The sequence below is a fragment of the Aquarana catesbeiana genome, linkage group LG13 (genome assembly GCF_042186555.1).
Source record: "Aquarana catesbeiana isolate 2022-GZ linkage group LG13, ASM4218655v1, whole genome shotgun sequence".
Taxonomy (NCBI): Eukaryota; Metazoa; Chordata; class Amphibia; order Anura; family Ranidae; genus Aquarana; species Aquarana catesbeiana.
Window position 1 is genome coordinate 60,975,402 of NC_133336.1, and position 22,321 is coordinate 60,997,722.

At 41.5% G+C, this 22,321-nt stretch overlaps 1 protein-coding gene across 4 annotated transcripts in view; it reads left to right on the forward strand.

Moving 5' to 3' along the window:
* The window catches only part of PPP2R5E (protein phosphatase 2 regulatory subunit B'epsilon), a 193,718-nt gene that overhangs the window by 103,822 nt on the left and 67,575 nt on the right, over nt 1-22,321 (forward strand). For all 4 annotated transcript variants that reach the window (XM_073610767.1, XM_073610766.1, XM_073610763.1 and 1 more), the window contains exons 4-5: nt 131-232; nt 14,787-14,879. In XM_073610767.1, coding sequence (XP_073466868.1) covers nt 131-232; nt 14,787-14,879 — 195 coding nt within the window. The remainder of the gene's footprint in view (nt 1-130; nt 233-14,786; nt 14,880-22,321) is intronic.

The following is a 22,321-nucleotide window of genomic DNA, read 5'->3' on the forward strand; positions in this document are numbered from 1 at the left end:
TTGAAGTGACAATGAATTCCTCATACATTTTATAACCTAAATCCAAAGTAAGGACTTGCTAAAAGTGCAAAACCGTTTCACCTTATTTGGAAAAACAAACTGATTTGATTGTATTTTTTTCTTTCTCAAGGTATCCTGCAATATATTTAGGACTCTCCCTCCGAGTGACAGCAATGAGTTTGATCCCGAAGAAGATGAACCAACTCTCGAAGCATCATGGCCTCATTTACAGGTATTGGAATACTTTCTTAATACGCTAAGGCTACTTTCACACTAAAGCAGTTTTCAGGCATTTTAGTGCTAAAAATAGTGCCTGAAAACTGCCTCTCATGCCTCCCCAGTGTGAAAGCCCGAGTGCCCTTCACACTGAGGCGGTGCGCTTGTGGGACGGAAAACAAAGTCCTGCAAGCAGCATCTTTGGGGCAGTGTAGGAGCGGTGTATACACCACTCCTACACCGCCCCACCATTGGAATGAATGAGCAGCACTTCAGAAGCGCCGCAACACGGGTGCTTTTAACCCCTTTTTGGAGGTTAAAAGCGCCCTGCTAGTGGCTGAAAAGCGCTGCTTAAACAGCGGTAAAGCGCCGCTAAAACTAGCAGCGCTTTACAGCTAATAGACCGCCGCCCCAGTGTGAAAGCAGCCTTAATCATTCAATTTGCAAATGTCTGTTAGGGATCACATTTTACACAGCTCAGAGATGTAACTCAACTCTTGAACTCAAAAATGCAACATGTTAAAAACACTAATGCCCTGTATACACGATCAGACATTGATTGAAAATTCCGACAACAAAATCCATCGGATTTTTTCCGCTGGATTTTGGGCCAAACTTGTCTTGCATACACACGGTCCACAAAGTTGTTGGAAAATCCAATCGCTCTGAACGCGGGTGACGTAAAACATGTACTTCGGGAATATAAATGGGGCAATAGCTTTCGTCTCCTAATTTATTCGGAGCATGCGTGACACTTTGTGCGTCGGGTTTGTGTACACACGATCGGAATTTAAACGATCGGATTTTGTTGTCGGAAAATGTTATCTGACTCTCAAACTTTGTGTGTCGGAAATTCCAACGGAAAAAGTCCGATGGAACCCACACACAATCGGAATTTCCGACAACACAATTCGATCACCCTTTTTCCATCGGAAAATCCGACCGTGTGTACAGGGCATAAGTATGCAGTCAATATAATCCCCAAAGTGAAATGTCAATGGCACAATGTGTACAATACTCACATGTATGGCGTTACAAATGGAAACAAACCATTCAACCTATCCATTTGTATGGGCAAATGTAGGAAAATCTGCCTTCTTTTTCCAGCTACTGAGCACATAGATCCACAATAGGTAGAATGGTAAGAGAATTGGAACGAGTTGACGACATGCACCATTTGAGAGACATTTTAGAGGCTATTTAAAAAGCAGTGGTGCAACCATACTGCCCCTTAAAGTGGTTGTAAACACCTACATATACCCAGTGAAATGACTGGCCTCAGGTGATACAGAAATTCTACAAAAAAAACAATATATCCTGGTTTAAAGTGAGAGCTGAATCAAAGGGTAATATGTACAAAATGGTTCACAAATAGTCCAAGATTAGTCCATTAATCCATAAGTAGTATATACATTATGTATATGTGTCCATGTGAAGTAAGAAATAGGAGGCGGCAGCTATCCTCCCAGTACAGCCAGCTCTGCATCAAAGACGAAAGGGGAAGAAAAGGGAGGCGCCACCTAAGTGTAGAGGTTAAAATTAATTTAATAGCACAAGGATTAAGAATCACTTACATGATGATGTAATATAAAGGGCTCATCAGAAGCAGGGAAGGGGCCATGCCACAGCATCCTCGGATTCAGCACCATCCATGGGGCATGTGAGAGTGATTTCCAAGTCCTCTGAGCGTCCTGTGGCCATCGGGAAGCAAACCAACGTGGAACAGGGGCGGAAATTTTGTGACCGGACCTGTCTGGTGACAGAGGAAGAGAAGAAAGCTTGCCAGGGGGCCAGATTAGTCATGTAACTGAACCCTTCCCCTCTGCGTTAGGCAACGAAAACTTGTAGAACATACCGCAGCCTTCATTTATGAATGGACTGTAGATTGCAGTGTGGAGTGACCTTGCTGTATAGAGCATGTAGGGAATAGCAACTCTCTGTTGTATATGGTCCTCTTAGTTTTGCAATTTTTGACTGCTGAGCATAAGTAACTTCTCACCTTGTATGTTTGACATTGCGTTAGGAGTTATATATTTTAATAAATACTTATTTTGCTTTTAACACCATTTTTGAGATTTAGAGTTGGCTTACACTTTGGGCAGCGTATACTAGAGTTTATAATAGCAGGTAAGTGTTCAGGTTGAGTGTTCTATGCAGTGCAATATTTGGAGAATTATAATGTTTTTGGTCACAATATTGCAAAATCTAGTCTGTCCTCCTTTGTCTGTTACCATTAGGAGGCAGAGATGGTAACTGTTCTAGGCTGTGCCTGAGCACTTTTCACTATCTGTGGAAGGAATAAAAAAAAGGAAATGCAGCTACAGCCCTGTTGGTGAGATTGTGGCACAAAGGCACAGAATATCCACTGGCCACAAAGAGAACATTACTGCTTATGTACAGGGTGTGCACATGTCTGAAGGTCTTTGCTTAGCTAGGCAGAATGAATACAGTACATTGATAGCAGTTTGTCAGGTTTATTTAGTATATGAGTGAAGGCAAAAATAGAGCAGGAGTTGTCGCTCCCAGTAACAGGCTTTTGCCATATAAAGCTCCTTGTAGTCTAAACATTACCATACACTTTGCTGAGTGCTGAACAGGAAGATGGATTAAACTCCCTATAATAGAGTGGCACAAAGATGGGTCTATAGCTGTATGCATCATTGTTCCTGTTCCATTTATGGACTTTCTTAACACAATTGTGCAAATTTTAAATGTAAGCACATTTTTTTTCAGCTGAGCTTAAACCCAAGAACAAAAATTTTATAAAATGCAGTTTATCTGGGGTGGCTGCATTGGTTTTCTTTTTCAGGTTAGAACACTTTTAACAAGTACAGAAAATACCAGTTGATTTTCCCAGAAATGCATTGTCCTTGTCTTTTTCTGTGCGATAAACTGGAAGCAAAACAAATGTCATCCATTTTGCGGCAACCACTAATTCCATCACCTCCCCTTTGTAATGGGGACGAACAAAGGTAGACATACTTGCTTTCCATAGATACAGTGGATTACCAAGTGTAGCCACCTAGGGGACAGTTTTGTTTGCAGCATTACTGGGTGAAAATAGGGGGGGGGAAGCTAAAAGGAAAACCAATCCCATTTAAAGACTAGTGAGCTTTAATATACTATTTTTCTTTGGGGGGGGGGGGGGGGGGACTATAAAAGAGGGAAGAATCAGAGAAGACAGGATCAAACAGCCATTTTCCACAATGCGGATGATTAACCCCTTAGGTTCCACAGTGAGTATAACAAGCATGCTTTACTGCATATACAGACTGATTTTACTGTTGTGGGTTTAGTAACACTTTAAAGTATCACTAAACCCACATCATTAAAATAACCATCAATAAATACTGTATTCCGTGCGGTTTATACTCACTCAGTCACTATGGGATTCGTTTTCTGCGTTCAGCAAAAAAAAAAAAAAAAAACCTGGTTGATTCTGCAGCTCTCCATTTTCACCTTCTGTTCCCAATTCAGCTAGGGATTTTGCAGCTGTGGTGGCAACTCTGCACTTGCTCAGTTTTCAGTGAGTTTTTATGCTGAGCATTTCCTCACTATCACGTCTGAGCAGCCCAAGTGACACATGTGGGCATATCACGGAGGTAAATGACAGCCCACTGACCAGTGATGGTGAACCTTGGCATCCCAGATTTTTAGCTATGCAGTGATGCTCAACTATGCTGCAGAGTGCATGAGCATCATGGGAAATGTAGTTCCAAAACATCTGGGGTGCCAAGGTTTGCCAACACTGACCCACTCCCTTCTCCTTCATGCTCACTAACCAGCTATACACAATGGGGGAGGGATATTACATGTAGATTATTGGAGGCTTCTTTTCCCTGTTGTTGTAAGGCACAGGCTGGAGGGACAGGCACAGCCTGTGACTGTCAGAAATCTGCCCACACCATGTTTTTGCCAAAAAATAATAGATTTGATTTCAAATATGTTTGTATGCCAATTTAAAAAAAAGTTTTATTGATATTTATTTATTTTTACTGTTTTTCAAAAGCTGCTTTTTTTTTTTTGAACTTGTGACCAGCAGCAGGGGACTAGAGGCTCCTCCTACTTGTTTCCCTGCAGACAGGCTGGGAAAGAGCTGGGTTATAGAACAGCTGTATATCGATTTGAAAAAAATACTTAGATTTTTTTTTTGTTTTTTTATCATTACAGTGCCATCACCCACATACATAAATAGAAGGGACAATGTAATTTAAAGTGTGTGTGTGTGTTTAGAATCACTTTTGATTACTTTTGACACTCCTGATTGGCTACCACGCACATCTGCACCAGATTTTGCACTCCAGTTTTAGTAAATCAACCCCAAAGTGTTCTGGGCTGGCTGTAAGGCCCTTACAAGTAAACCAGTCGGTGCATGTTAGTGCTGTCCAGCAACACCACAGCTACGTTAAAGCTATAATGTACTCTTGTTTTGAAATCTGTGTAAATCATTGTAGTCGGATTTCAGAGAACCTCCAGTTTTCACCCAACCAACTTCCTTGAACCTTGTGCTTGCAACTTCTGCCATTCTGGCATGATGTATCGCCGATCGGTTTCAACTTCCCTAATCGGATTGAAGCCTGATTGTCTGTTGAGATAAACTTGTTGATATTAACACTTTGATTACATTAGATCTTATGTACCGTATCTCACAACAGTGAGTACACCCTTCACATTTTTGTAAATGTTTTATTATATCTTTTCATGTGACAACACTGAAGAAATGACACTTTGCTACAATGTAAAGTAGTGAGTGTACAGCAGTGCAAATGCACTGTCCCCTCAAAATAACTCAACACACAACCATTAATGTCTAAACCGCTGGCAACAAAAGTGAGTACACCCCTAAATGAAAATGTCCAAATTGGGCCCAATTATCCACTTTCACTCCATGGTGTCATGTAGCTCGTTAGTGTGTTAAATTTGGTGTTATCGTTCTTACTCTCTCATACTGGTCACTGGAAGTTCAACATGGCAACTCATGGCAAAGAAGTCTCTGAGGATCTGAAAAAAAAAAGAATTGTTGCTCTACATAAAGATGGCCTAGGCTATAAGAAGATTGCCAAGACCCTGAAACTAAGCTGCCACATGGTGGCCAAGACCTTACAGTGGTTTAACATCACAGGTTCCACTCAGAACAAGCCTCGCCATGGTCGACCAAAGAAGTTGAGTGCACGTGCTCAGTGTCCTATCCAGTTGTTGCATTTGGAAAATAGACGTATGAGTGCTGTCAGCATTGCTGCAGGACTTGAAGGGATGGGGGGTCAGCCTGTCAGTGCTCAGACCATACGCCGCACACTGCATCAAATTGGCCTGCATGGCTATCGTCCCAGAAGGAAGCCTCTTCTGAAGATGATGCACAAGAAAGCCACACAGTTTGCTAAAGACAAGCAGACTAAGGACATGGATTACTGGAACCATGTCCTGTGGTCTGATGAGACCAAGATAAACGTATTTGGTTCAGATGGTGTCAAGCATGTGTGGCGGCAACCAGCTGAGGAGTACAAAGACAAGTGTGTCTTGCCTACAGTCAAGCATGGTGGGAGTGTCATGGTCTGGGGCTGAATGAGTGCTTCCGGCACTGGGGAGCTACAGTTCATTGAGGGAACCATGAATGCCAACATGTACTGTGAAATACTGAAGCAGAGCATGATCCCCCTCCCTTCGGAGACTGGGCCGCAGGGCAGTGTTCCAACAGAATGACCCCAAATACACCTCTGAGACAACCACTGCCTTGCTACAGAAGCTGAGGCTAAAGGTGATGGACTGGCCAAGCATGTCTCCAGACGTAAACCCTATTGAGCATCTGTGGGGCATCCTGAAATGGAAGGTGGAGGAGCGCAAGGTCTTGAGCATCCACCAGCTCCATGATGTCAGGGAGGCGTGGAAGAGGACTCCAGTGGAAACCTGTGAAGCTCTGGTTAACTCCGTGCCCAAGAGGGTTAAGGCAGTGCTGGAAAATAATGGTGGCCACACAAAATATTGACACTTTTGGGCCCAATTTGGAATTTTTCACTTAGGGGTGTACTCACTTTTGTTGCCAGCGGTATTAGACATTAATGGCTGTGTGTTGAGTTATTTTGAGGGGACAGCAAATTTACACTGTTATACAAGCTGTACACTCACTACTTTACATTGTAGCAATGTGTCATTTCTTCAGTGTTGTCACATGAAAAGATATAATAAAACGTACAAAAAATGTGAGGGGTGTACCCACTTTTTTGAGATACTGTATGTGGGAAACGGTATAGAGATTACAGCAAAAAAAAAACAGTGTGCAAGAAGTTTTCCCATTGCTGACAATGGAGTGCCTAGATCTGTGAGTTGGTTGGCCGGTTTTCCGTGGTGCACTACAGGACTTGGCTTCACCTAGACTCTAAACTTTTTTTCCATCCGTTTTTTTTAGAAGGTTTAATGAGATCCATTAAGGTTAATGTAGTGCACTCAAAGAATGATTGTAGTTTATCTACTACCTATGAGCAGTAAGAACTGTTCTGCCTCTCCTAAACTTCAGAGGAATGTAATTTCCCCTGCTCATTTTTCTTTTCTTATCTCCTGCTACCTGTCATGCTGCTTTAATTGGCATATTCTCCCACCCAGTAAATCCAGCACTGTCCTGCTGAAACTGTGTCTCATGCCAGCTCCCACTTTGCCATGATTTCCTCTTACGTCCTCGGGAAGACTGCTGTCTTTACTGGCTTCTTACAGCCGGCTTTCTGATGATGCAGCCACAAGGTCAGCCCTCCTGCTGCTGTATGGATGTCGATGCCCCCTGGGTTGTGTGCCGTACAGTAGATATTCCATGAGGCTGCAGCAATAGTACAAGTCATTCTTGCCTAGGCGATAACAGAGACCAGGTGTGGACTGGGGTTGAATTCTAATTAATTTTTTTTTTTTTAAGTCAGCTTCTTACATGGGAAGGGTTGGATTAACGTAAACTTGAGTTTTGGAGTGAAAGTATGCTCACTCATGTGAGCATTTTCACCCCAATTTCAAGCATTTTTTTTTTGCATGCTTTTTATCAAGAACACGGGGGACATGACCTCAAACTATCAGGAGGAAAGTTCAAAACTAATCTTAGAAAGTTATATTTACTGAAAAGGTAGTTGATGCTTGAAATAGACTTCTGGCAGAGGTAGTGAGTCAGTCAACAGTAAGTGGCTTCAAACCTGCTTGGGACGAACATAGATCTATAGTGCCTTGAAAAAGTATTCATACCCCTTTGAAATTTTCCACATTTTGTCATCTTACAACCAAAAACGTAAATGTATTGGGATTTCATGTTATCAATCAACACAAAGTGGCACATAATAATGAAGTGGAAGGAAAATGATGGTTTACAGTTTATTTTACAAATCTCTGAAAAGTGTGGCGTGCATTTGTACTCTGGCCCCTTTACTCTGATACCCCTAACTAAAGTCTAGTGGAACCAATTGCCTTCAGAAGTCACCTAATTAGTAAATAGATTCCACCTGTGTGTAATTTAAACTCAGTATAAATACAGCTATTCCGTGAAGGCCTCAGGGGTTTGTTAGAGAACCTTAGTGAACAAACAGCATCATGAAAGCCAAGGAACACACCAGACAAGTCAGGAATAAAGTTTTAAAGCAGGGTCGGTTTATAAAAAAAATATCCCAAGCTTTGAATATCTCAAGGAGCACTGTGGAATGGTATGGCACAACTGCAAACCTACCAAGACATGGCCGTCCACCTAAACTTACCGGTCGGGCAAGGAGAGCATTAATCATAGAAGCAGTCAAGAGGCCCATGGTAACTCTGGAGGAGCTGCAGAGATCCACAGCTCAGGTGGGAGAATCTGTCCACAGGACAACTATTAGACGTTCACTCCACAAATCTGGCCTTTATGGAAGAGGGACAAGAAGAAAGCCATAAAAAGTTCAGTTTGCAAGAAGCCATATGGGGAACACAGCAAATATGTGGAAGAAGGTGCTCTGGTCAGATGAGACCAAATTTTTTTTTTTTTTTGGCCTAAAAGCAAAACGCTAGTGGAGAAAAACCAAAACTGCATTTCACCCTGAACACACCATCCCCACCGTGAAACATGGTGGTGGCAGCATCATGTTGTGGGGATGCTTTTCTTCAGCGGGGACAGGGAATCTGGTCAGATAGGAAGATGGATGGAGCCAAATACAGTGTATGCGGAAAGTGTTCACGGCGCTTCACTTTTTCCACATTTTGAATGTTGCATACAGCCTTTTCGAAAATGGATTCAATTCATTATTTTCCTCAAAATTCTACAAGCAATACCACAATGACAACGGGAAAGAGGTTTGTTTGAAATCTTTGCAAATTTATTTAAAGAAAATAAGTATTGACTCAGGGGGGACTGAATACAAATGCATGCCACACTTTTTTTCAGATATTTATTTGTAAAAACAATTGAAAACCATTTATCATCTTCCACTTCACAATTATGTGCCACTTTGTTACATAGTAGGTGAGGTTGAAAAAAGACACAAGTCCATCAAGTCCAACCTATGTGTGTGATTATGTGTCAGTATTACATTGTATATCCCTGTATGTTGCGGTCATTCAGGTGCTTATCTAATAGTTTCTTGAAGCTATCAATGCTCCCCGCTGAGACCACCGCCTGTGGAAGGGAATTCCACATCCTTGCCGCTCTTACAGTAAAGAACCCTCTACGTAGTTTAAGGTTAAACCTCTTTTCTTCTAATTTTAATGAGTGACCACGAGTCTTGTTAAACTCTCTTCTGCGAAAAAGTTTTAACCCTATTGTGGGGTCACCAGTCCAGTATTTGTAAATTGAAATCATATCCCCTCTCAAGCGTCTCTTCTCCAGAGAGAATAAGTTCAGTGCTTGCAACCTTTCCTCATAACTAAGATCCTCCAGACCCTTTATTAGCTTTGTTGCCCTTCTTTGTACTCGCTCCATTTCCAGTACATCCTTCCTGAGGACTGGTGCCCAGAACTGGACCGCATACTCTAGGTGCGGCCGGACCAGAGTCTTGTAGAGCGGGAGAATTATCGTTTTATCTCTAGAGTTGATCCCCCTTTTAATGCATGCCAATATTCTGTTTGCTTTGTTAGCAGCAGCTTGGCATTGCATGCCATTGCTGAGCCGATCATCTACTAGGACCCCCAGGTCCTTTTCCATCCTAGATTCCCCCAGAGGTTCTCCCCCCAGTGTATAGATTGCATTCATATTTTTGCCACCCAAATGCATTATTTTACATTTTTCTACATTGAACCTCATTTGGCATGTAGTCGCCCACCCCATTAATTTGTTCAGGTCTTTTTGCAAGGTTTCCACGTCCTGCGAAGAAGTTATTGCCCTGCTTAGTTTAGTATCATCTGCAAATACAGAGATTGAACTGTTTATCCCATCCTCTAGATCGTTTATGAACAAATTAAATAGGATTGGTCCCAGCACAGAACCCTGGGGAACCCCACTACCCACCCCTGACCATTCCGAGTACTCCTCATTTATCACCACCCTCTGAACTCGCCCTTGTAGCCAGTTTTCAATCCATGTACTCACCCTATGGTCCATGCCAATGAACCTTATCTTGTACAGTAAACGTTTATGGGGAACTGTGTCAAATGCTTTTGCAAAATCCAGATACACCACGTCTACGGGCCTTCCTTTATCTAGATGGCAACTCACCTCCTCATAGAAGGTTAATAGATTGGTTTGGCAAGAACGATTCTTCATGAATCCATGCTGATTACTGCTAATGATACCGTTCTTATTACTAAAATCTTGTATATAGTCCCTTATCATCCCCTCCAAGAGTTTACATACTATTGATGTTAGGCTAACTGGTCTGTAATTCCCAGGGATGTATTTTGGGCCCTTTTTAAATATTGGTGCTACATTGGCTTTTCTCCAATCAGCTGGTACCATTCCAGTCAGTAGACTATCTGTAAAAATTAGGAACAACGGTCTGGCAATCACTTGACTGAGTTCCCTAAGTACCCTTGGATGCAAGCCATCTGGTCCCGGTGATTTATTAATGTTAAGTTTCTCAAGTCTAATTTTAATTCCGTCCTCTGTTAACCATGGAGGTGCTTCCTGTGTTGTGTCATGAGGATAAACACTGCAGTTTTGGTTACTGAAGCCCCCTGATTCACTCATGAAGACTGAGGAGAAGAATAAATTCAATACCTTTGCCATCTCCCCATCCTTTGTAACCAGATGTCCTTCCTTATTCTTTATGGGGCCAATATGGTCTGTCCTCCCTTTTTTACTGTTTACATACTTAAAGAATTTCTTGGGATTTTTTTTGCTCTCCTCCGCTATGTGTCTTTCATGTTCTATCTTAGCCGTCCTAATTGCACCCTTACATTTCCTGTTGCATTCTTTATAAAGTCTGAATGCTGAGGATGATCCCTCAACCTTGTATTTTTTGAAGGCCTTCTGCTTTGCTTTTATATGCATTTTTACATTGGAGTTAAGCCATCCAGGATTTTTGTTCGCTCTTTTAAATTTATTACCCAATGGGATACATTGGCTAATGCCCTTATTTAATATGCTCTTAAAGCAAACCCATCTCTCCTCCGTATTCTTTGTTCCTAATATTTTATCCCAATTTATGCCTTTTAGCAAGGTTTGTAGTTTAGGGAAGTTGGCTCTTTTGAAATTCAGTGTCTTTGTGTTCCCTTCATGTTTCCTATTTGTGTGATTTATACTGAAACTAATTGACCTGTGATCGCTGTTACCTAAATTGCCCCGTATTTCCACATCCGTGATCAGGTCTGTATTGTTGGTAATCAGTAGATCCAGTAATGTTTTATTTCTAGTTGGTGCGTCTACCATCTGACCCATAAAATTGAACTGCAAGACATTAAGGAATTGGCGAGCCTTAAATGAATGCGCGGTTCCCTCCACCCAGTCTATGTCTGGATAATTAAAATCCCCCATTATGATAACACTTCCCATCCTTGCTGCTAATCCAATTTGTGATAGGAGATCCGTCTCCACTTCCTCCCTCAGGTTAGGGGGCCTATAGCATACTCCCAGTATTATTTTCCCCTTAGCTTCATCCCTTTGGAGCTCTACCCATAAGGATTCCACCTCCTCCCTAGCTCCCTTAGTGATGTCATCTCTCACATTCACTTGTACATTATTCTTGATATATAGGCATACCCCTCCCCCTTTTTTACCCTCCCTATCCTTGCGGTAAAGGGTATACCCTTGAATGTTTGCCAGCCAATCATGAGAGCTGTTGAACCAGGTCTCTGAAATTCCCACAAAATCCAAATCCTCCTCGTACAACAGTATCTCTAGTTCACCCATCTTGCCTGCCATGCTCCTGGCATTGGTGAACATGCCACATAGTTTAGACCGGTCGCATATTGTCCTCGTATTGGGTGTTTCGTGTTGGCCTATCACATAAAATCCCAATAAAATACATTTACACTTTTGGTTGTAACATGACAAAATCTGTAAAATTTGAAGGGGTATTTATACTTTAAGGCACTGTATACTCAAAGTTCACCAAAAAAAAAATAAAAACAAAAAAAAAAATACAAAAACGTGTATAAGGGAAAAAGAAAGGGCAGACTTGATGGAAATTTTTTTTTTTTTTTTCTGTCATCTCCTTTTTACGTTTTTTTCTGGACATTTTTCGGGAGATTTGTTTTAGCCAATTGAAAGCTGATTACTAGGAGGAGGAGAGGCAAGATGTCTATAGGGCCCCAAAATGCGCCACTTTGTCCCAAAGAGGCTCAAACTCTTTCAAGCGACAGACTTTAAAGTGACACTAAACTCTCTGGTTAAAAAAAAAAATATGTATCTGTCTATTCAAGTAGCGCAAAAGTACCTTTTTATTGCTCTCCATCATCAAAATCTCAAAATGAATTTTTTGTTGCTGTGATCAGACTTCTTCTTAGAGGATGTCTACATTTGTTCTCCACAGTCTTACTGTATGTAGGAATGTAGCCACAATCTGTTGCTTGCTCCTGAGATGGCCTAGGGAGTATAGACTATGGAGTTTATAGTGTACACAGAACTGTGCACATGACTGCAACCAACATGCGCTGAATATTAAAAAAAAGCACCTTTACCAATAATTAAATAAAATTTCAAATTTGTTATATAAAAACATTTTTGATTGGATATTTGAATTTTTTTATATATGAACTTCTGATTCTTCTTTATAATTGAGCACTTAGACATTTTTTGAATTGGTCGTTTAAAAAGACAGCGCAACATTCTTTAAGACCCCTTTCACAATGGGGCGGTGTCGGCGGTAAATCGGCGTTATTTTTAGCGGCGCTTTACTGTCGTATTTGCGGAGGTATTCGGCTGCTAGCGGGGTGCTTTTAACCTCTGCTAGCGGCTGAAAAAGGGTTAAAACTACCCGCGGTAGTTAATGGGCAGCGCGGCTATACCTAGTGATTTCGTTGGGCAGGAGCGGTATACACACCGCTCCTTTACCGTCCTGCCAGCGCACCACTTCAGTGTGAAAGCACTCAGGCTTTCACACTGAAGAGTAAAAAACAGATATTGCGCTTACACTAATTGGTATAAGCTGCGACTATAAAGTAGTAAACCATAAATCATATAAAAATCAAAAAGTCGCGCTAAAGATTAAAAGTGACAACAGGCAAATGCCTAGAAAACCTCATGGGAATGTGAGGGTGGATAATAATCACTGAGTGAATAAATTTTGTAGGAGTGCTAAGCAATATACATACACACTGTAAAAATAAATATAGCTGAAAATAATATCAAATAAATAGGACACAGATATTGTAAACTTTGTCCGTGTGGAAAAGTCAATATTACATGACCCAATCAATGACAGGTGAGTATCTCGAATATCTATAGGAATAATATTGTGACAAATCTGTGATAAAAAACTAAACCATAATTGATATAAGAAAATAATAAAGGAAAAAACCTAAAAAAAAATCTAAAAAAAATACATAGCTAAACAAGAACAGTATTGATTAAAGTCCATCCGTGTTAAATTAACATGCAAAAAAAATGGCTTGTCTCCAAGTGCTCTGTGAAATATTGTAACAAAATCTTGCTGTGGTGAAGAATAGAGTGCGTAGACAGACCTCCACCTCTTGGAAAAATTACTGCCTCTTACCAGATAGAGATGGTCTCTTAATTATAGGAGACCCAAGGGGCGGATGGCTGCAACCCCAGCCAGGGACAACGTCCTGTTGTGACGAAACGCCGTAGGGAGGAGGAGCTACGTCCCGACGACACCGCGATCCACACACCCGGAAGACACCGGTTATCTGGGAGCCGGCCGGCTTTTTTTCTCATACGTTTTAAACAACATTGTTTCTGTAAGTGCAACCTTTAATTTTTATTCAATAAAGCGCTGGGTTTTATGCTATGTGGAGCACTTTGTTTTTTGCATGGTGACATTTCCATATTTGCTGAGGCTGGTTGGAGAGAGTCCCTGGACTTGGACACTGAGTGCCTGCTTTAAGATCCCTGGCTGGGGTTGCAGCCATCCGCCCCTTGGGTCTCCTATAATTAAGAGACCATCTCTATCTGGTAAGAGGCAGTAATTTTTCCAAGAGGTGGAGGTCTGTCTACGCACTCTATTCTTCACCACAGCAAGATTTTGTTACAATATTTCACAGAGCACTTGGAGACAAGCCATTTTTTTTTGCATGTTAATTTAACACGGATGGACTTTAATCAATACTGTTCTTGTTTAGCTATGTATTTTTTTTAGATTTTTTTTTAGGTTTTTTCCTTTATTCCTTTATTATTTTCTTATATCAATTATGGTTTAGTTTTTTATCACAGATTTGTCACAATATTATTCCTATAGATATTCGAGATACTCACCTGTCATTGATTGGGTCATGTAATATTGACTTTTCCACAAGGACATAGTTTACAATATCTGTGTCCTATTTATTTGATATTATTTTCAGCTATATTTATTTTTACAGTGTGTATGTATATTGCTTAGCACTCCTACAAAATTTATTCACTCAGTGATTATTATCCACCCTCACATTCCCATGAGGTTTTCTAGGCATTTGCCTGTTGTCACTTTCACACTGAAGAGACAGGAGCGGCTCTTTCAAGGCGCTTTGAAGGCGCTATTTTTAGCGCTGTAACACCTGCAAAGCGCTCCAGTGTGAAAGGGGTCTTAAGGAAAAACTAAGTATGCACTGCTCATTCCAAACATAAGTGAGGTGGGGTAGAAGAGTTTGGAAGCTCCCAGAAGATGTTACAAGGAGGCAAAAAACGCAGTATAAAAAAAAAATAGAATACTGGGCCGTCAAGTAGTGGATGTGTATAAATTATTTTTGGAGAATAAGGATATCAGTGTTACTTTAAGTGACATGACACCCAGGTGTTAATATGCATTATTGAATATAATGGGAATCCTGATGTTGAGCATTAAATCCCTTCAGACCACTCGGGTGTGAATGGAGTCTAATAAATTTAAAGCAGTTCGGTAAACTTCTGGTGTTCGTATTTTGTACTGCTACTGTTAAATGCTTTCCTCTGTAACCCTTACCCAGTATTATTGGTTGTATTCTAGAGTCGGCACGGTAAACTCGTACAAGTTGATTCACCAATTTTTTCTTTTTTTTTTTCTTTTCAGCTTGTATATGAATTTTTCATAAGGTTTTTGGAAAGCCAAGAATTTCAGCCCAGTGTTGCCAAAAAGTACATAGATCAAAAATTTGTATTACAGGTAAGTTCACTGTTACACTGTAAGATATTACCATAATATAAACTAATGAAAAACATGAGAATCTATCTCAATATAAAGATCATAGGTGGATGTACAGAAACGATGAAACGTCCAAAACTCAGTGCAAATCAGGCACATTATATATAGTCCATACATCACACAAATGTGCATAGATGAGTAAATGAATACAAACTTGGAAATAATGCGTGATACACCACCACCAACTGTGCACCGAACACCAAATTGCACGCTTCCAAGAAGGCACGCTTATAGAGCTTGCGGGCTATATACCCAGCCAGGGCCTTTATCCAGGGGATTCTGGGGCGACAACTCCAAGATGGTCAATATGGTAGAGGAGAGATATAGAGCGGATGGCCAGATTGGCTCGATCGTGCAATGTTCACGGATTATGCTCCGATGTCACCCAAAAAATGAAAAAGGGAGCTCTCCATAGTGTATATCAGATTGGCAACATTTAATAGGAATTAAAAAACACACTTACAATGTATGTAGATAAAAACAGCAATAGGTGGCCGGCTTGTGAACGTTCGCTCAGAAGCACAAACGCGATGATGTCAGCAAGTCAAATCCTCCCGATGCGCGTTTCGTCATTGTCGTCTTGGGGCACTTTTCGTTATATGATGAAATGCGTTTCGGGAGGATTTGACGTGCTGACGTCATAGCGTTTGTGCTTCTGAGCGAACGCACGTTCGCAAGCCGGGCCGGCTACCTGTTGCGGTTTTTATCTACATACATTGTAATTGTGTTTTTTTAATTCCTACTACATGTTACCAATCTGATTTACACTATGGAGAGCTCCTTTTTTCATTTTTTGAGTGACATCTGAGCATAATCCGTGAACATTGCACGATCGAGCCAATCTGGCCATCCGCTCTATATCTCTCCTCTACCATTTTGACCATCTTGGAGTTCTTGCCCCAGAATCCCCTGGACAAAGGCCCTAGCTGGTATATAGCCGCAAGCTCTATCAGCTTGCCTTCTGGTAAGTGTGCAATTTATTTGGTGGTGGTGTATCACGCATTATTTCCAAGTTTTTACTCATCTATGCACATTTGTGTGATTTATGAACTATATGTAATTTACCTGATTTGCACTGAGTTTTGGACGTTTCATTGTTTCTGTACATCCACCTATGATCTTTATATTGGGATAGATTCTCATGTTTTTCATTAGTTTATATTATGGTGATATCAAACATTATTTTCTTTCATTAGAATTTTTGTTATCACATATTGTTTATTATATATTGTTCAGCGCTCTACTTTTTCTTTTTATGTTTCTTTATGTGTGTGTCTTGCATTCTAGCTGCTGCTTACCTTTAGATAGTTTTTCTGTTTGAGCGCGGTATTTCCCATTTATTTTACACCGTAAGATATGATTGTGAATATTGATTTCTCAACCTGTTGTACTCTGTATTTTTCCTGGTTCGGGGACTCTTTTTTGGTGCTTTTCTAAAAGGGTAAATGTTGCCCAGCAAATCTGGGTTCATGGAAGCCAACCATGTGCCAGAACTTTTATCCATTAAGTGTTCCTAACTTCTTTTTTTTTTTTTTTTTTTTATTTACCAAATAAAAATGTATTCTTGGGTACTTCCTTGTTCAGTCATACTAGGCTTTCTAATATGAAAGCCCAGCACTGCCTTGTTCATTTTTAACTGTCTGTGTAAAGCAGAAAAAAAAACATGCCTGTCCATATTTGCTAGAAGATGGGAAGGGTGTGTCGTCCTCTAAATTATTCAGCTGTGTAGCTGTCGTGTGGACCCAAACAGCAGGAGATCAAATAACATGGACTGTCCAGTATAGTTAGGGCACTTTATTTTTATCGTCATTTTAGCGGCACTTTACCGTCGTTTTACCGACGCTTATCGGCTGCTAGTGGTGCGCTTTTTAACCTATGCTAGCGGCCGAAAAAGGGTTAAAAGCTCCGATTCGGCTGTGCTGCCAATTGATTTCAGTGGTATACACCGCTCCTAAAGCGCCTCAAAGATGCTGCTTGCAGGACTTTTTTTTTTTTTTTTTTTAAAGTCCCGCAAGCGCACCACTACAGTGTGAAAGCCCTTGTGCTTTCACACTGGAGTGACAGGAGAGGCGCTTTGCAGGCACTATTTTTAGCGCTGTAACGCCTGTAAAGCACCTTAGTGTGAAAGTACTGTAGTCTTACAGCATAGCAGTAAATCACTCTGGAAAGCCTGGTGTTAAATCAGCTAAGGACATCATCTCCTGACTGCAAGTAGATGTGTAAGATTCATCCAAATTTCTTGCCTGTTTTAAATTCCTGAATATAAAATATATGTAGAATATTGATACATTACCTTTAGGCTCGGTTCACATAGGGGCGACTTGTCAGGCGACCTAGTCGCCTGACAAGTCGCCTCCCGTTCTGTGCTACGGAACCGTTCTAATAGGAGCGACGCAAGTCGCTCCGACTTAGAAAAAGGTTCCTGTACTACTTTGGGGGCGACTTGGGGCGACTTGCATAGACTTCTATACAGAAGTCGTTTTGCAAGTCGCCTCAGAAGTCGTTTGCAGGTCGCCTCGCTGAGGCGACCTGCAAGTCGTGCCGCCCCTGTGTGAACCGGCACTTAATGTAGTTTTAAAGTGAGAAGGAAAGGAGAAGAGTAGAAGAAGGTGGTTAGTATTAGTCTGCTATAAGATTTATCAATTGCCACGATATAGGTTCCAAGAAAGATATATTTAAGTGCGGGCAGATTCAGCTGCATAATCTGTAGCTCAACTGGAGCTGTATCAAGGAAAGTAAGGATATCCTAGTTAGGTTTGCTCTTGCGTCGTTCTGTGGTGTGCCCAAAGAAAGGGTTCTACTGTAGTATACTTATGCATGAAACTCTTCAGTTTAATAACTCAGAGCCCCTCCTCTTGGATTTGTTGTTGGAGCATTACTCCAGCCAAAACTTTTTTTTTTTTTTTTTTTTTTTTTTTTTTTCTGGTGAGTAACAGACCTTCCTTCCTGATGAGATTTCCCCTTGTTTCTTTCCTGTTGACAGGTGTCAATGGGACATGAGGCAAGGGATTTTTTTTTTTCAAATGGAACACCCCCCCCCCCTTTTTTTAATATTAAAACAAATTTTATTGAAGCAGCCAAGCAAACTTTGTATTGATGGAGAAGTATAGCCAAAGATTTTTTTGCTGTACTTCCCCTATGGATCACAGGAGTTTAGTTTGTTGTGCACTCCTGTGACTCATTTTTAGCTTACAGCGGGCTAAAGCCTGCCAACAGCTGACGTCACAGAGCCGGTCCAAGCTCTAAAAAGATTCCCGACCATATGGCTTGGGCAGGAAGCTCCCTCCTGCCCCCTCCACAGCCCTGCACTCTAGTGAGCACTGGAATGGCAGAGCAGAGAGCCAGTGACTGACACCAGCTCTTTGCGGGCCGAGAGCTGAGAGATCAGCAATGCATCCACCTAGGTAATTATAATTTTTTTTTTTTTTTTTTTTTTTTCATGATTCCCATACTTTTCTTTTACCAACTTCCTTTCTCATAGTCTTACTGACCCCATTCCTTTTACAGGAGCTGTTCAGTATGTCATGTCAAGGCCTATATTTTTTGGGCAAATGTAGCATGCTTTTGACATCAGTTTAAGGACACTCTCACACAGGCTTGGATTTTGCTCAGCAGGGGATCTCTCCACTGATCCCCTGCTGAGCTGAATGCCAGGGCCATGTCTGCTCCGCTTATGCAGAGCAGACCGAGCCTGCTCTGCTCTATGAGCAACCAGATTTAAACAGACTGGCTGTCCATTTTCACCCGACTGCCCTTTGATATGGCCAGCCGGATCCCCTTCTGTTCTTTGGGGGGTTTTTAATTTTTTTATTGGACCTGGAGGTAGCCGTTCGTAAACGGACTCAAGTCAACTGCCCATGGAGGTGAATGGAGGGTCCGATCAGGTCTGGCTGAAAATCAAACAGCTGGACCCTATCGAACCTCTCGTGTGAAAGGGACCAAGAGGTTTTGCAGATTTTTATTCCAAACTGACTGCCCTGTTCTAGCCTAAATGGTTTTAAAAGAATTTGATAGCCTGCTTGAGTCTAAAACTAAGTTGTTCAGTCTTACAATTTGATAACTGAATTATAAATTTTAAATATGACTTCCATTCCAGAGTCAGTTTGGAGTACCCTGACCTCATTATTGTCACAGCAGGTATTTCTAATGCCGCGTACACACGACCGGACTTTACGGCATACTTTGCCCGTCGGACTTTTCGACGGACTTTACAACGGACTTTCCGAATGAACGGACTTGCCTACACACGATCAACCAAAGTCCGACGGATTCGTACGTGATGACGTACGACCGGACTAAAACAAGGAAGTTCATAGCCAGTAGCCAATAGCTGAATAGCTGCCCTAGCGTTGGTTTTTGTCTGTCGGACTAGCATACAGACGAGCGGACTTTTCGACCGGACTCGAGTCCGTCGGATAGATTTGAAACATGTTTCAAATCTAAGTCCGTCAAACTTTTGAGAAAACAAAGTCCGCTGGAGCCCACACACGATCAAATTGTCCGACGGACTCCGGTACGCCGGACCAAGTATGCCGGAAAGTCCGCTCGTGTGTACGCGGCATTAGAATTATTCCAGGCATTACTATATTGTACATAGTTGCATCGTCCAGCTTTGATGTATGTATAAACCATACCCGGTTGATGACCCTGGAAACTGGAGATCACCGAAACAGACACCGATTCTCTAGTGATCTCCACTTGTTTCCAGGTCGGCCGCTCAGCATAGGCACTATTCAGAGAATGCTTTGTATTTGCTGAAATAATGCAAAGCATTTTCTGAATTGCACAAGGTGGAGAGGGTGGTGTCCCCACCTTGTGTCTCCACCCCGTCCAGTCAGACAACGCTTTGCACTCATTCAGAAAATGCAGAGCATTTCAGAATGGCGCATGTACCTAGCGGCCAACCTCTTGTTTTCAGTAAGCAGGAGTGCAGCTGCACTGCCCAGGACCCGGAAGCAAGTGTAGATCAAGTGTAGCGGTGTGGTGTTCAGTGATTTCCAGCTTTCAGGGGCATTAGCCAGGTATAGTGTATACAACATTACATTGGTAAAAAGCTGGACCAATGTAGCTATCTATAATCTAGTTATACCTGGAATTATTCTTTATTTCCAAGCAAAATCTGTCACACATCCTAAGAGAAGGGTTAACACGACTATGAAATGCTAAAAACCTCGAAGACTTCAGTTGGGCTTTACCCTATAGCAGGTCTTGTTTTCAATCCGTCAGACTTTACTCATAAACTTGCTTTGAGAGAGAGGAACAGTGAAGCGCACAATCCCTGTGCAGCACTGCCAAGCAGAAAGCAGAGACTCCATGTGTAATGAGTAAAAATGGTTTCTCGCGTGTAAATCCAGAGTAGCGAACTATGCACAAGGTTCACACATTGATAAGAATGTTGACAGTAAGCTGCTAACCTTAATGTATATCTTAAAAACAAGACTATAACTTCCCTTTGAGCCAGTTATATCTGGTGATGTTGAACCTGTTCTGCTTATCAGATTTGGAGCTTAGTAATTATGAATGAAATTCTTTCTACTCTTAGGCCCATGCAGACAGGGCGTTAGCTAACCTGCACTAAACACCTTTCCTCTCGTCCACCATGTTTTTGCAGTAAAAATGCTTGATGAGTGTAAATGCGTTTAGAAGTGTCAAGCTCTTGGGCATTCATTCGTTGCTTTGGTCAGAATTCCAGCCATTTAAATGAATTAATGCTCAAGCACATGTTAAGCCTATTGTTAATGCGCGTTTAAACATGTTTTTTTTTCTTCCTGCCAATACGCAGCTGCTTCTGGACATGTTGGAAGTGGTTTTTTTTTTTTTTCTGCCTCAACTCCTATGTGTGCATAGACACATAGGCCAACATGGAGGGGCATTTAGAGGCAGAAAAGAAATGCTAGACGCCCATAAAAGCTGCGTTTTTAAAATTGCGTGTGCATGAGAACCTATGATCTGGATATGTAGCTTTGTCGACACTTTGATGTCTGCAGACCAGAAAGCCAGATCTCTTGGCACTTCTTCTCTAAACATGGCTCTAATAAGTGTTTTTCTGTCTCCAAGTGTGTTCATTTTGTCAAGTGGTAGATAGCGATCTCGTAATATTAAGCAGGTTAAATGGGCTTCCTCCTGCCAAGCCAGTTGAGTTTGTTGGAGATCCAGCATGAGACATTTGTTGCTAAGAGACAAACATTTTAAGAATCTCGTCTAGTGTTCTAGAGATTATAGAGTAACCAGCGCTCACTTTTGTATCCAGTTTTTACTTGGCAAGCTGTAATAAGTATGTAAATTATGTAAACTCTTCAGCCGACATCTTAAAAATAACCTTTCGAATGGTGGGCCGTTGGGTTTCTATGAATCTGTCATCAAGTATTGTTGGAGAGAACAGATTTTCTTCATGAAATTAACCTTCAGGGCTACATAATTGGGATACAGCCTGCTGAAAACAGGGTTGTGTTCAGTACACTTGCTTTATTCTCACAATGTTTAGGCTTGGCAGTGCTGGTCTTATATTTGGATTAATGTCTTCTAATGTTACTAAAGCTGGTCATACACTGGTGAGTCTCATTGTATACATAGTCAATTAGACCCTTGGTCAGACACTTCTTTGCCTCAATTCACAATCTCTATGGCTGTCTACAACCAGTTATCCAATGTTTCTACAAGTACAGTATCTCGTAAAAGTGAGTACACCCCTCACATTTTTGTAAATATTTTATTATATCTTTTCATGTGACAACACTGAAGAAATGACGCCTTGCTACAATGTAAAGTAGTGAGTGTACAGCTTGTATAATAGTGTCAATTTTCTGTCCCCTCAAAATAACTCAACACACAGCCATTAATGTCTAAACCGCTGGCAACAAAAGCGAGTACACCCCTAAGTGAAAATGTCCAAATTGGGCCCAATTAGCCATTTTCCCTCCCCGGTGTCATGTGACTCATTCATGTTACAAGGTCTCAAGTGTGAATGGGGAGCAGGTGTGTTAAATTTTGATATCGCTCTCCCTCTCATACTGGTCACTGGAAGGTCAACATAGCACCTCATGGCAAATAACTCTCAGAGGATCTGAAAAAAAGAATTGTTGCTCTACATAAAGATGGCCTAGGCTATAAGAAGATTGCCAAGACCCTAACGCTAAGGCCAAGACCATACAGCGGTTTAACAGGACATGTTCCACTCAGAAAATGCCTCGCCATGGTCGACCAAAGAGGTTGAGTGCACATGCTCAGCATCCTATCCAGAGGTTGTCTTTGGTAAATAGACGTATGAGTGCTGCCAGCATTGCTGCAGAGGTTGAAGGGGTGGGGGGTCAGCCTGTCAATGCTCAGACCATACGCAGCACACTGCATCAAATTGGTCTGCATGGCTCTCATCCCAGAAGGAAGCCTCTTCTAAAGATGATGCA